At 57.4% G+C, this 13,459-nt stretch overlaps 1 protein-coding gene across 9 annotated transcripts in view; it reads left to right on the top strand.

The window, feature by feature from the left end:
• Positions 1-4,404: 4,404 nt before the first annotated feature.
• The window catches only part of PTK2B (protein tyrosine kinase 2 beta), a 29,337-nt gene continuing 20,282 nt past the window's right edge, over positions 4,405-13,459 (top strand). For 2 of the 9 annotated variants that reach the window (XM_055810164.1, XM_055810161.1), the window contains exon 1: positions 4,433-4,546. Coding sequence is in view for 1 of the 9 variants with exons in the window: in XM_055810165.1 (XP_055666140.1) it covers positions 13,208-13,442 (235 nt within the window). In the remaining 8 variants the exon portion in view is untranslated. Of the gene's footprint in view, positions 5,014-13,057; positions 13,443-13,459 lie in introns of those variants that run through there. The other 7 variants (XM_055810167.1, XM_055810166.1, XM_027785539.2 and 4 more) reach the window with 7 other exon arrangements.

The following is a 13,459-nucleotide window of genomic DNA, read 5'->3' as shown; positions in this document are numbered from 1 at the left end:
AGGGAGCACCAGCATCTCCTCAAGAGGTTCTGTGTGACGAGGGGATGTGCAAAGGGGTCAGCTGGGGAAGCCCAGAAACCCGGCGAGATCCCCCTCCCGCGAGGGTAGGAGATGTTGGAGTGACACCGAAACACCCCGTTCCCACCTGCATGTTTGCTTTCCTTCCCACCTCTGGTGTGTTCTTCACCCTCTTGTCCAGCTTCTTGCTGGCCCACGAGCAAAGTGGTGCTCGAACCTCCCCGTCGGCCGCTGAAATAGGGGCAACGTTTGTGATGCAATGGTGACATCACATACGCAGCGGCTGCCACAGCGACCCCATGCGCAAGGAGCCAGGCAAGGAAGGCAGGAGACCAGCATGGCTGAGTAGGGACCTCCTGGTCAAAAAATGCATTGGCATTGGAAGCAGGGACACGCTTCATTGAAATATCTGGGAATACTGCCTGGGAGCATAAGGATGAGATCAGGATAGGCTAAGGCACAGCTGGAGCTAAATTTGGCAAGGGATGTGAAGAACAATAAGAAGGGTTCTGATTATTGGTATGTTAGGCAGAAAATCAAGACAAAAGAAATGGCACCCCACCTATAAATGAGACAGGAGATCCAGTGACAACTGACCTGGAGCAGGCTGAGGTCCTCAATAATTTTTTTGCCCCAGTTTTCAGTGGCAATTGCTCTTACCCCATCTCTTGGTTCCCTGAATCTCAAGGCAGGGACTGGAGGAATGCAGTCCCACCCATCACAGGAGATCATGACCCTGCGACTGCACAGAGCTCTGATTCTCCCTTTGTCAGCTCTGATGAACCTGTCTCGGTTCATCTATGATGGGTTAACTTAGCCCAAGAAAACTGAGGTCCTACCAGGGACCTGGGGCAACTTCAAAGCCCTTCTCTGACACCCCCCTTTGGAGGATGCCTTTTGGTTCTGCCTGGCTCCTGTCCTCCCAGGAAGGAGAGGGGACACAGTTGTACATGACATCCCCTAAAAGTGAAAACATTCCAGCAGGGAGGTTCACTTCCCTGGAAGGGCAATGCAACTCGTCTTCAGGAAGGGCAAGAATGAGGATCTGTGGAACCACAGGTCGGTCAGGCCTGTAACTGCTCTGTGCCTGGGGCCTGGAGAATATCCTGGCAGCCCTGGCAGCAGCCTCCCAATTCCCAACCTCCTCCTGTCTCTATGGCAACCACAGATACAAATACCATGGCAACCCCATGACAACAGCATAGTCAATGCCACCAGATCCCAAAGCCTGGAGGAGGGAAGATGTCCCAGTGTGCTGAAGCTGGAGATCTCTTCCTTTGCACTTCATGGTCACCATGCTTCCAACCCTACGGCGGTGACCAGTAGCTCCAGATGGAGAAGAAGGGGTTGGATGTCCTGCTGCCTGGAGGTGGCCAGACATGGTCATCTCAGACTCATCCATCATCATCATCCCAGGACTGGGGGAGCAGATGCCTCTCCAAGTCTGCATCAGCTACTTCATGCCCAGCATGGACCCCAGGGAAGCCCCTTTCAGAGGGCACTTATCCCTGGGACAGGACCCAGGCAGAACTGAAAAGGATCCTCCAAAGTGGGGATGCTGAGGAAGGGCTTTGGGTTTGCTCCAAGCCCCTGGCGGGATCTCAGCTCTACTGGTCTGAGGTACCAGGAGGGTGAGGCTGGGCTGGGCGAGGGAGGACAGCCCGGGGTCTGTAGGCATGGTCTGAGTGGGGGTCAGCGAGCAGACATATGTCGGTAGGTAATTTGTGGAGGACCGCACTGGCTTCTAGGATAGCCCAGCTAGCCCTCCCACTGCCTGCTTGGCCCCTTTGGAGGTGTCATGGGTGGAATAGCTCTAGGACCCAGTGAGATGAGCAGTCTCCTCACTGGGGGCTGTAAGATGGCAAAAGAAAAGCAAATCCAGCCCCACATCGGGTGCTTTTCTGCTAATCATAATTGCATGATCCCCCATCCCCTTCCAACCCTGAGGACCTGACCCTCCTGCCCCCGAGGGATGAGGAGAGGCAGGGTGCTGGTGGGGAGTACCCCCACTGGGGATCCCCCAGTGCTCACACAGGCAGTGATGATCTGTTGGGGTGTACCACATTGCTAGCACTTGTCCTGGCTCCTATTGACCTTAAAACATACATATGCATCATGAACCTTGCTCCAGCATCCCGCCAGTGGCTTGGTACCCTGCGCTGCTGCGGCCAGTGTCTCCCCATCGCTGCCCATGGCAGACACCTGCCCACCTTACTCCTGCTGATTTCAAGGGTCTGGGGCCTGAGTCACTTGGCAAAAGGATTTTTCATCCCCTAAAAGTGAAAACAATATTGATTATCAAAGTAAATAGTAACTACTTTGCTGGAACTTGCTATAGGTTTTGAGAACCCAGGGGACCTCCACACTTCTTAGGGTGCTGCAGGATGCCATAGGGTATTTCTCCAGCTCAGGCTGGCTGGCCTCAAGATGGCAGCAATAACATGCAACATCTCTCTATACGCTTCAAATGAGCGGGGACTGCTCCATGTAACCCTCCTGGCTTGAAGAACACCCCCAGCCGCCTCTCCTGGCATCATCTCCTCGCTTCTTCTACATGACTCCAGCGCGACGCAACTTATTCACGCTCCTTGGTATCCCCAAACATCTTCTGGCGGCTCTGGAGCTGCAACCGGTGTCCTCCTCCATCACCTCAACAACCCTTCGGCTCCAGCCCTGCTCCCTGGCAAAAGTAAGTTTGTGCCTTTCTCCCCGCACTGGGATGCTCAAAGCCGTTTCCAAAGCATCGCTCCCTAGTGATGGGAGAGGTGCTATTAATAAATCCCGTCAGATTATATCGCTTCTCTCTGTGCCAATGAAGAGGGTGGTTTGGGGAAGGGGGGGGAGGCGGGGGGAAACCTGTTTCTCTTGAGCGTTTCGTAGCTACAAGCTCACCCTTGGTGCAGGAGCATGGGATGGCTCAGCAGGCTGTTCAGCCAGCTTTCCTGTAAGTCACGGGGCTGCATCCACTGGGGGCTCGGAGGGGGCTCTTGGGTTCATTTTTGGCAGGGATTAGCAGGGGGAAAGGGTTGCCCTGCTCCCTGGGGGCTGTGCTGGCCAGGGCACAGAAGCAGCGTGCCAGGGTCTCTCCCAAACTTGTGTGGAGCCCAGGCACCTCCTCAGGAGGGTGTGGGCAAGATAGGACTGGGGAAAGGGGATAGAGAGGGAAAGGGGTGCGGAGGAAAGGGCTGTGCAGGGCTGGTATACCTCCTTGGCTTCATGGAGCTGCGGCAGCGAGCAGAAGGGTCGCTGGAGCTGGTGATCTCTCCTCTCTCTGACTGCCCACTGTGCTTCCCCCTGCCACTTGCCAGGAGATGCCAGCCCACCCGATGTGTACGGATGTAGCTCCATCCCTTTGACAGTATTTAGGCATTTAAATAACTTGGCTGACTTTGGGCAGGAGAGTGGGCGCAGGCTGTCAGTGCTGCTCTTCATACGTGGGAGAGCTGCCGTGGGAGCTCAGGGCACCGCTGGTGGCTGGGCTGGGTTGGGAAAGAGGTAACAGTGGTTGACCCATGTCCATCCAAAGCTCTCCTGGCTCCTGAGAGGGTCTTGCTCATGCCCAGAAGCTTTTTTGGTCTCTGTGCCTCTTCCCACTCATCTCTCGGGGTGCAATGAGATCCTGCTGCCCCTCTGTGCCCGGCTGCCAGACCGTGCTGCAGGAATGCTCCGTCTTCCAGCAGCTTCAGCAGGAAGGGGCCACATCCAGGTTGTGCTTGGTGTAGCACCAGTCCCTCCCAGCCATCACACCTCGAGGCGGGGGCATAATTTGGGAGCAGCGGGGGAGAAAGGAATGGAAAGGAGATGGTGTGAGACCTGTCTCTGAACACCTTTCCGAGGCAGGGGGTGACATCAGGGAGGGGCCCCACTGTGCTGGTTTTGGGGTGCAGCCTTCGATGGGATGATACGGCAGGGACCTGTTGAGCAATGGGCAGGGGTATCCCCAGGGAGCTGCAGCTCCCCAGGACCCTGCAAGCTCCTGCCCTGGGTTTGGGGAACTGCCCAACCATCTTTGCCCCACTGCTTTCCCATTCCCACTTGTCACGGGGGTGCCACCCACCACCTCCAATCCCCAACAGCTGCACCAGTGCATGCTGTGGGGTGGGGGTGCAGGGGGTGCACCCCATTGCTCCTTTCCTCCTCCAGCTCTTCCTGGGCCCCTTGGCATCCCCAGTGCTGCCCAAACCATTTCTGCAGAGCTCTGGGGCCAGGGTCAGGTCTTCTAGGGGCCTGAGTGGCTGGCCTCAATGCCCAGCTGCGGGTGGGCTCCTCAGAGGAGTGTTAAAGCAAGCATTAAAGGGGGGCCTTCTGCACCCCAGAAGTAGGGAGGTGTTGCTGTGGCCCCACGGGGGTGTGGCAGTGCCAGACGGCCGCCCCGTGACTGTGAACGTCGGCCCCGGCAGCTCTTGCACCATCCTTCTTCCTGCCTCGGGTTCTTCCGCGGTGCTGGGGTGTCCCCTGGACCCGCGATTTCAGGGGGGGACCCTGCAGCAGGGGCTCAACCGTGGGCAGACTTGCCAGCTCCTCCCAGGTATGAGCTGGACCAGCCTGAACGCTGGCTGCCTTGGGCTCCCTGCCTAAATTCCTGACTGATCCCAAGACCTGCCCCAACCTGCCTGAGGGACCCAGGCAGGGAAGGCTGGGTGGGCAGGTGAGGGGTCCCGGCCCTTCCGCACCTCCTGTCTCCTCTTCCCGGTGCCGGTGGCACCCACCAGCCTCAGCAAGCCCTTTCCGGAAGCGGGCGGTGGAGAGGAGTGGTTTCACCACCCATACCAACAACCTCACGGGACACAGGACACGCACCCACCCGGCCAAACCTCCCGGTCAGCAACGCAACCACCTGCCCCCGCCACTGCCAGGGTGAGGACTGGGGCTGGCCCGGGGGGGCGAAGGCGGCTCCCGTGCCCTCCGCCAAGGTGAGAGCCTCTGCTCACTCTCAGGGCGACGCTTGCGTGCCAGGGAAGGCGAGGGAGGAGAGCCGAGGAAATGAGAGCTCAGGTGGGTGCAGGAGAGGGGCTCCCCTGCCCACGGCGGGGTGTCATTCCCCAGTGCGCCTGGCAGCTAGCTTCCTTAGCCCTTCCCGCACAGGGGGACATGTGGCCGGGGTGCTTGGGAGCTTGGGGGCGTGAGGGCAGGGTGCAGCATTCCCCCAGTACTCCCCGCCCCGCAGCCAGCAACTGGGAAGTGCCCAGGCTCTGCTATCTCTCGTCAGCGTCAATGTTTGCCCAGCGGTGGGGCGGTTCCTGCTGGCGAACATGCCTGCCTCCGCTCACTGGCACGGCACGGCATGGCACGGCACGGCACCCAGGAGGACACGGGGGAGGAAAGCCAGAGACAGGAGTGTTGCGGTCTTGGGGGCTGATGCGACTGCCCCATGTACTTCCCAGTGGGGACTGATGCAGCCGGGGATGTGTGGCCCCAACAGAGGATTCCCCCAGGACGTGCTGCTCCTCCTGACCCAGCCCTGGCCGGGTAAATCTGCCCTGCACCCCCCAGCTGGAAATGGCAGCCCCACTGGTGGGTCCCTGCCAGGACAGGGACATCCAGGGGATGCTTGACCACTTGGCCAGGGATCGGAAAGGACTTGGGGGTCTTGGAGGTGCTGCGTGGGGTTGTGACTGTCCCAAAGAGGTGGTGATGTGCAGCAGCCAGGGAAGGCTGAGCGTGTGCCTTGTGCCAGCAGCGGGACCAGGCTGGACGAGGCACTGGCATTACGGCAGGGAGGTGAGGAGAGGTCAGTGCTGGTAGCTGGGCCTGGCTGTGGTGTGTCCGGGGGGCTTTGTGGGCAAGGTGATGCGGCAGGGGTCCTCCACCACCATCTTGGCCTGGAACTGTGCCCAGCACGGGGCTGTTTCCAGGACAACATGGCCATCAGGGCCCTGAGGTCTGTCAGGGAGGGGACAGCCAGCTTCAGTGTCCCACTGCACCCATCACAGACCCCTCCTTGCTGTCTTCACGCTGGATGAAGCTGTGGGAGAGGGGTGGTATCAGGGCTTGGACACCCTAGGAACATCCCCAACCCCACCTGTTGCTTTCACAGGCAGAATCACCTACGAGTGCTCCGCTGGCATCACCCACCTGTTGAAGGCAGGGAGGATGCTGTGAGTTTGCCTCTGTGGTGCTGTGGGTGACAGAGTCTCATAGCAGGGGCCAAAACCAGGCACCCACAAGCTTCCCAGTGCTAGGCAGGGAAGGGCAGCCCTGGGATGCTGATTGTCCTTTGGATTCAGGTCCACAGCCTGATTTACAGCTCTCAGCCTTACCTGCAAGGGCATAGGTGAGAGTCACTGTGAGAAGAGCTGTGAGGGAGCAGGCTGCACGTGTCTGGAGAGCCATGGGCATTAGAGAGCAGGGGGACATGGAGTGCAGTGTGGGGTGGCAGTGCCACCGGTAGCAGTGGCCACAGGGGACAGGAGCTGCACGGTCCCCAGTGTCTGCAAAAGATGGGTAGGGATGCACAGACAGTGCACAGTGGTGTGTGTGCATGGGAAACACATCCTCACCTTTGCCAGTGATGCTTTGCACATGCTAGTAAGACACACACACGTGTGTGCAAGGGCACACATAGGTCTGGCGTGCAGGGGTACAAGTGCCCCTGTCCCCAAGCTCTGCATTTTCATGTGTTTGTGCTCAGCTTTTATTAATATTCAGCATAAAGGCTTTTCCAGGCGCTGGGGGCTGGGAAAGCAGCATCTGAATCATTTTGCTTTTTCCCTGGCAGAGTTATTACTCATGAGGGGTAGACAGAGCTGGGAACCTTTCACGCAAAGCCTTGTGCGTGTATTTCAATTTGTAATGGTGGCAGACCCCATGTGATACCCGTATCTCCTCCACCAAGGCATCCTGGCCTGCAGGAGGGGTAAAGCCTGGGGTGCCCAGCACAAAAATCACGGGGAGGCCTTTCCTTAAGGAACCACGGGGAGTAAAACCAGACTTTTCTCTTGGAAAATCCTCTGGAGGAGTGGCAATCCTTCTGGCTTGGCTGTGTTTCCCCCTGGGATGGGGCTGGCTGGCCAGACAGAGCTCCTGTGGGGCAGGGAGGGACAGTGCTGGTGGCTGCAGTGGCATTGCAGCAAGGCCACACAGCTGTTTGGGGAAGCATCTTCAAAGAGGGAACAGGAACAGGACATGTTGGAGATGCGGCTCCCATCAGCCCCTGGGGAAACCTCAGAGGACTCTTGGTCTTTTCGTTTCGGGGCTGTTTGCTATGTTTCGTGTTAAAAAACAGCTAAAAAAATATTTTTAGCAGAACTCTGGTTTCCGCAGGGAAAAACGCAGCAGCCACATCCCGGGGTGGGGGGAGGCTTCTCCTTAGCTACAGCCACCAGCAAGGCAGGCTAGCTGGTACACTGGGCTGAACTGGGATGGCCCTGCTGTGCAGGAAGGCGCCACAGAGAGAAGGAAGTGCTGCAGAGTCGGAGGCAGGCAGTGCAGCAGTGGCTGCTCCATCTCTCCCTGAGGCTACAGTTTGTCTGAGCAAAAAGCCCCTTGAAGGCACAAACAGGGCTCTCCTTGGAGGGGAAAAAAAAAAGCCAGATGTTTTTAAGGTGCGGTTATTTTATCCCAGGCAGAACCTGAAAACGGTGGCCTGAAAGTGTTCACTTCGCTCCTTAGACTGGAAAGTTGCACAGTGGTGCCCTGTCCCGGGGAGGTGATTTCCATGGAGGTTTTCAGCATCTTGGCCCTGTTAATTGATGCAGGAGAGCTCTGCCTGCTCCCTGCCCTCACCCCTGCCTGGCAGGGAGTCCTGCTACCTGCCCCACTTGGCTCCCAGCTCTGCTCTTCCAGCCTCCATCCGATGCAATTACTCATGCAGATTTGATAAACTTCCATTTCAGAAAGAGTGCTGCCATGGGCAAGAGCTTGCCACAGGCAACCTGATCTCAGCCTTGTGTCCTAAGCTGGCTCCAGCAAGGTTTGCCTGGTGTGCTCTGCCTCTGAACCTTGTGCAAGCTGCTGCACACCCAGCCATGCTGCACACTTGCCATGCTGCACACCATGCTGTCTTGCACAACCTGCTACACTGCACATCCAGCTATGCTGCATTCCCAGCCATGCAGCACACTGTGCCACAGCTGCACACCCTGCCATGCTGCACACCCTGCCATGCAGCACAGTGTGCCATGCTGCACAGTGTGCCCTGTTGAATTCCCAGCCATGCAGCACACTGTGCCACAGCTGCACACCCTGCCATGCTGCACACCCGGCTGTGCTGCACACCCGGCTGTGCTGCACACTGTGCCATGCTGCACACCCAGACATGCAGCACACTGTGCCATGCTGCACACCCAGACATGTTGCATACCTTGCCACGCTGCATGCCTAACCACATTGCATACCTTGCCACGCTGCATGCCTAACTACGTTGCACACCTAACTGCACTGCATGCCCTGCCATGCTGCACACTGCACCGTTCCGCACAACCAGCCACCGCTGCACGACCCGCCATGCTGCACAACCTGCTCCCCCTGCCCAGCTATACCCCCTGCAGCCCTACCTGAAGGAAAGCACCTCTTCCCTTCGCAGGGCTGTTCAGTGGGCTCTGCCTGCCCTGCAGCTGGAGGCTGTTCCTTCCCCCGTTGCAGCCGGGTGTTGCGGCTGCTGGGTTAAAGCAGGGGAAGGCTGGGTGGCAGGCTGGGGGGAGCCAGGCTGCAGGGCTGGGGGGTGCTTCTCTGGGCTCCGCTCGCTGCTGTGACCCACAGCAGGGCACACTGCAGAGGAGGAGGAGGAAGGGAGATTGCCTTCACCTCCCTCTGCCACTACAGCCAGAGGGAAAATACCTGCCTGTGTTGCCAGTATCTGGCATGTCCCCATGGGGCCCAGCTGGGGCTGCTTCCAGCAAATGGGGAATTTCCACCTGGCAGAAATCGGGGCATTTTGCTGCCTGGTTTATATCTCCAAAGGCTGAAGCACAGAGGGATTTCAGATGGGAAATTCCACCCCGCATCCCCAAACCCTTCCTCTTGCAGAGATAGCATGGGATGCTCAACCGGCTCTGCTCTATAGGCGTGAGCATTGCTGCCCTGACCCTGCGCAGAGCCAGGTAATGTGAAATGCAGCTGCCTTTCCCTCTGCTGGGACCTGCACTCCTGGGCCCAAATCAAAAGAAAACCTCAAGGTCAAAAGCTAGGGACCTCACACTGAAAAAAGTTAAGAAATCACCCAATTTGAGGAAGTTCAAGGGGAATAAACATCATGTTTTGGCCTGAGCTGGTGCATCTGCAGCTCAGGCCAGGCAGGCAGAGATTTGAAGGCACCTCAGAGGGTCATTTGCCTTATTTAATTTTTTAAACTTATATTTCAAATGTTTATCTCTCTGAGAAAAAGGATGAAAACTTTGCAAAGGGTAAAAAACTTCCAGTTTAGCGATGAGCTGGTCTTGTGTAAGCCTGTGCAGCAGTACGATAGCGCACGCTAGAAATGATTGACGAGCGCCAAAATAAAATGCTTAATCAAATGACAGCAATTAATTTTCCTGAAACTCAGCCGAGTTCCCCAGGGAAACGCAAACGTCCCACATTTTGCAAACCCAGCCGAGTGTGCTGGGACTGCTCATCTTTAAGAGAGCCTGACCAGAGGGGCGGCTGTAAAGCTGTGCTGCAGCCAGTGAGGACAGGACTAGATAATGTAATGGGTGGTGTGGGACCGACTAATGAACCTACCAAGCTTATTTGAGAGGTCTCGGTGGTGGAGCCCAGCAGTTTGGAAAGGAAAATGACTTTTGAAACCAGATTTGGGAGTCACTTCTGAGCTGATGTTTGGTGTTCTTTGCCCGGGGAGGTCATCACCACACAGTGTGACCACAGCCAAGAGCTTGTTCAGGTTGTGGAGAAGTGGCTGGAGCTTGAATTCCTTGTTGGTGCTGGGAGAAGGGCTCGGGTTTGTGCTGGAGATGCTGTGGCTTGGCACCCCCCCGGGAAATTTCTGTCAAAAAAGCCACAATGTAGCCCAGAGTTTTGGAGAAGATGAGTTTTCTTCATAAAGGCCAAGGTGAATATAAGTGGAATTAGTGTAAGCATCCAGAAACGGATGCCTTGCCTGCAGGAGGGACCCTGACAGGTACCTCGGTGCGGTGATGCCAGCCACATCCTACTGGTGCCAGCTCCCTCTCAGCCTCGTGCCATAGCAGGGCATTCTCCCTGTTTCTGCGTCAGACCCTCTATTTTCCTTTCCCTTCCCCAAACAAAGCAGTAGCAGCATCTCCCATGATCCTCACGTGTTGCCTGGCGACCAGGATGCTTAGCGACCAGGACCCACCGCCAGCACACTTCCCACTGTGCCAAAAATTATGCTGCAAGCCCTTGCCCGCTCCTCTTCCTTCTCCCACAGAAAGGTTATTGGGAAATACGCCCACCCTGTTCCTGGGAAGCTGTTCCCCCTCCCTGAGGGGAGGCTTTGAGTGCTGCTCATGGGTTATTTTAAGCCCTGACAGCATCGCTTGAGCTTGGGTGGTTTGGTTTGGTGGGGTTGAGCCCTACCAGCCCACTCCAGCCCCATGGCCTGAGGATGCTGTCTCAGTCCCACCCACCTGCATCATTCCAGAGCAAGAAGCATCTCCAGCATCCCCCTTACAACTGCCCTCAAGGGTTTTCAGAGCACCCTACCCCCCCCACACCTCCCACCTGATTTTGGGAGCTTTTCCCAGCTATTGGTACATTTGACCCTTTTCCTTACACCACAGTCTCATTGTTCTTGGCCGGAGCAGTGTTGGTCCCATTTTTAGTTGTGGATGTACAAGAAAAAAAAGCCATGTACCAAGTGATAATTCCATTAATTAATTGTAAGAATGAATGGGAGCCCCAGGATGACCACTGTGATACAGGATCATAGGTAGGGGACCTCCATCCCTTAGTAGGATGGGCTGGAAATCAGATCTCAGAGATGGTCCATGATCGTTTTTGTGTCTGGCAGCTGCAGGCAGCAGGTAGGGAAGTATAAATATGCAGCTTTGCTGGCTCAGGTGGGAGTTGTTTCTCTCCTGGCATAAAAAATGAGGGACTTAGGGTGAACCCCTCCTCCTGAAAAGCCTGGAGCTGCTCGGGGAGTGGCTTTTCCCCCTGCAGCTGTGGAGTTGCTTCTAGTTGGAGCAGTGCGGAGAAGGCAATGTCTCTGTCACAGCCAAGGGGCAATGCTCAGGCAGTTTTGGCAGGAAGACCTCCATCAGGGTGGAGACCAGAAGGGATGGTTGTAGCAAACCTTGCATCTGTGATCCAGGCGATCTGCTCTGGAGGAGGATGCTGTGACCTCTGTGTAGCAACAGAGCTCACGAAATGCTTGGGGGATGGCTGAAGGTCTCCCCTGCCTGGGGAGGAGGTGGCTTGGAGCAGTTAGCAGGGGCTCAGGGGGGATATTTTGTCTTCAGGACCAGGCACCGCATTGGCCACAGCAAAAAAAAATGGGGCTGAGGGTCCCTGAGCCCCCCTCCCCAGTGCATCCTCATGGGGAACCTTGCACCAGCATCCTGATGCATCCTGGCACCTCAGGGACTAGCGTGCCAGCAGCCTGCTCTCTCTCGTTGAGCAGCCGCCGGCAGAGCCACCGTCCCCACCTCTTGGTGAGCCGTTCCTCCCCAGATGGTCTTGCCTCGTCCCATCCCCAGCTCCAGATAAACAGTGCTGCTCTGCACTGGGAACACAGAGATCTTTTCTCCGTGCCTGAGTCACTCCCTCCAGCTGAGCTGCTGCGCGTGGGCTTTGACGGCAGCTCTCCGGGTGTTATTTCTAATTCCCCAGTAGCACGTCGCCGGTACTGGTCGTCCCACCGGCTGTTCTGGTGCAGGTCACAGTTGCAGCATTGGGCTGGGACATGGGATACGGGGAGTGATGGGGTGCAGGGGGAGATGCACCTGCTCCAACCCTCCTCTCAGGCAGCTTGTCCTCGATGGCTGAAGCCTGTGTCATTTCCTTTGCTTTGCGAAACACAGGCTTCCTCTGCGGGGACATCACGTGAGGAGCCCTTGATCCCCAGCCTGCCCCAGGGAAAGGGGGAGGGGGGCACAAAAGGGGCAGCAGGACTGTGCCCCCGAGCCAGCTCCCACCACTGGACCACACTAACCCGCTACCATCCCACCTCCAAGGTCCATTGCGTCCTGCTGCCAAGCTGGCAGAGTCGTGCGTGTGCCAGGGATGTGCCAGGGTCCAGCTGGTGCGAAATCCTGCAAGGATGAACCCTCGCTGGTAGGAAAGGGGAGAGATGCCCTGGGTGGGCAGGATCAGGAGTGGAGGGGATGAAGGATGGGGATGAGATGTGCAAGGCAGTGGGGCTGCGGTCAAGCAGGCTGCGGCACGGGCATGGCAGGACAACCAACATTACACCCCATGGCAGGGGCTTGTATCTGGCTGGAGCTCAGCTCCCAGCCACCACAGAGGTCCCAACAGCATCCTGAGGCCACATGCTGTGGTTTTGTCTTGCCAGCCATCCGTACCTAGCCGGGATCCTGCTCCCCCTGCCCGCTGGGGACAGGGCTGGAGTGATGGATGGGAGCTGGGCAAGGCAGACTGGGGGTAGATACAAGTAATGAGAGATAAGGTTGGGAGTGTGGGGGGTGGTCAGGCCACTGCGGGTGATCTCTTGGAGAGCACCCAGCCCCGCTCCCAGTTATATGGTGGAAACTCACTGGTTTCAGTGCCGAAGCAGGGCTGGAGGGTGATGCTTTAGGTGCCGAATAGGGTGAGAGCTTGTCTGTTCCCCCGGGGAAACCCAGCAATAAAGTAATGAGTCATTTAAATACCTGCATAGATAGGTAGGGGAAGGGCCTGGAGCAGAGCAGCCCTGCCTGCTGGGAACCCTGCTCCCCAGGGTGACTCAGGCTGGGCTGGGGTCCCCGTGCTGAGAAGGGACCATGGGTGTGGGGTTGCTCCTGGGGCTTTTCCTTGGATGGAGCCAGGATCCAACTTGGCAGCCGCCAAGAGAAGGGGCAGGATGGTTCGGGGTGGGTTGTGTTGGGTCCCAGTGTGAGAGATGATGTTGCCCACCAGCCAGTCTGGCAGCTGGAGACCCTCCTGGGCAGCCGGGATAAGTCACGTGTTACCGTTGTCCCCATCCCCTGCTTCCTGCAGGGTCCTCAGGTCGGATTCCCCCACCCCCAGCACAAGTGTTTTGGGATTGTGGTATCGCTCAGTGGGACCTGGGCTTTGGGCTTTGCAGAGGAGGGGGATGTGAGCTGCCTTCTCTGCCTGCATCTGCCGCCCCATGCTAAGCTCACCCCAGCTGGTCTCCCAGGCTGGCTGGGCCGTGCCTCAGTTTCCCCATCTGTATGACAGGCTCGAGCAGCCGCTTGAGCACGTGCGTGAGTGTGCCTGCGCGTGGGCCCTGCCTGCCTGGGTGCTTTGCAAACGCCTCTGCGCACACTTGTTAGCCGCAGCAGGAAGCACCAGCTCCGTCAGCACAGGCTCGGCGTGGGGACGGAGGGGATGGCTGCCTCTCCGTAAGTGCTGCTTGCTT

The sequence above is a fragment of the Falco peregrinus genome, chromosome 7 (assembly GCF_023634155.1).
Source record: "Falco peregrinus isolate bFalPer1 chromosome 7, bFalPer1.pri, whole genome shotgun sequence".
Taxonomy (NCBI): Eukaryota; Metazoa; Chordata; class Aves; order Falconiformes; family Falconidae; genus Falco; species Falco peregrinus.
This window is presented reverse-complemented; position numbering and strand designations above follow the sequence as displayed.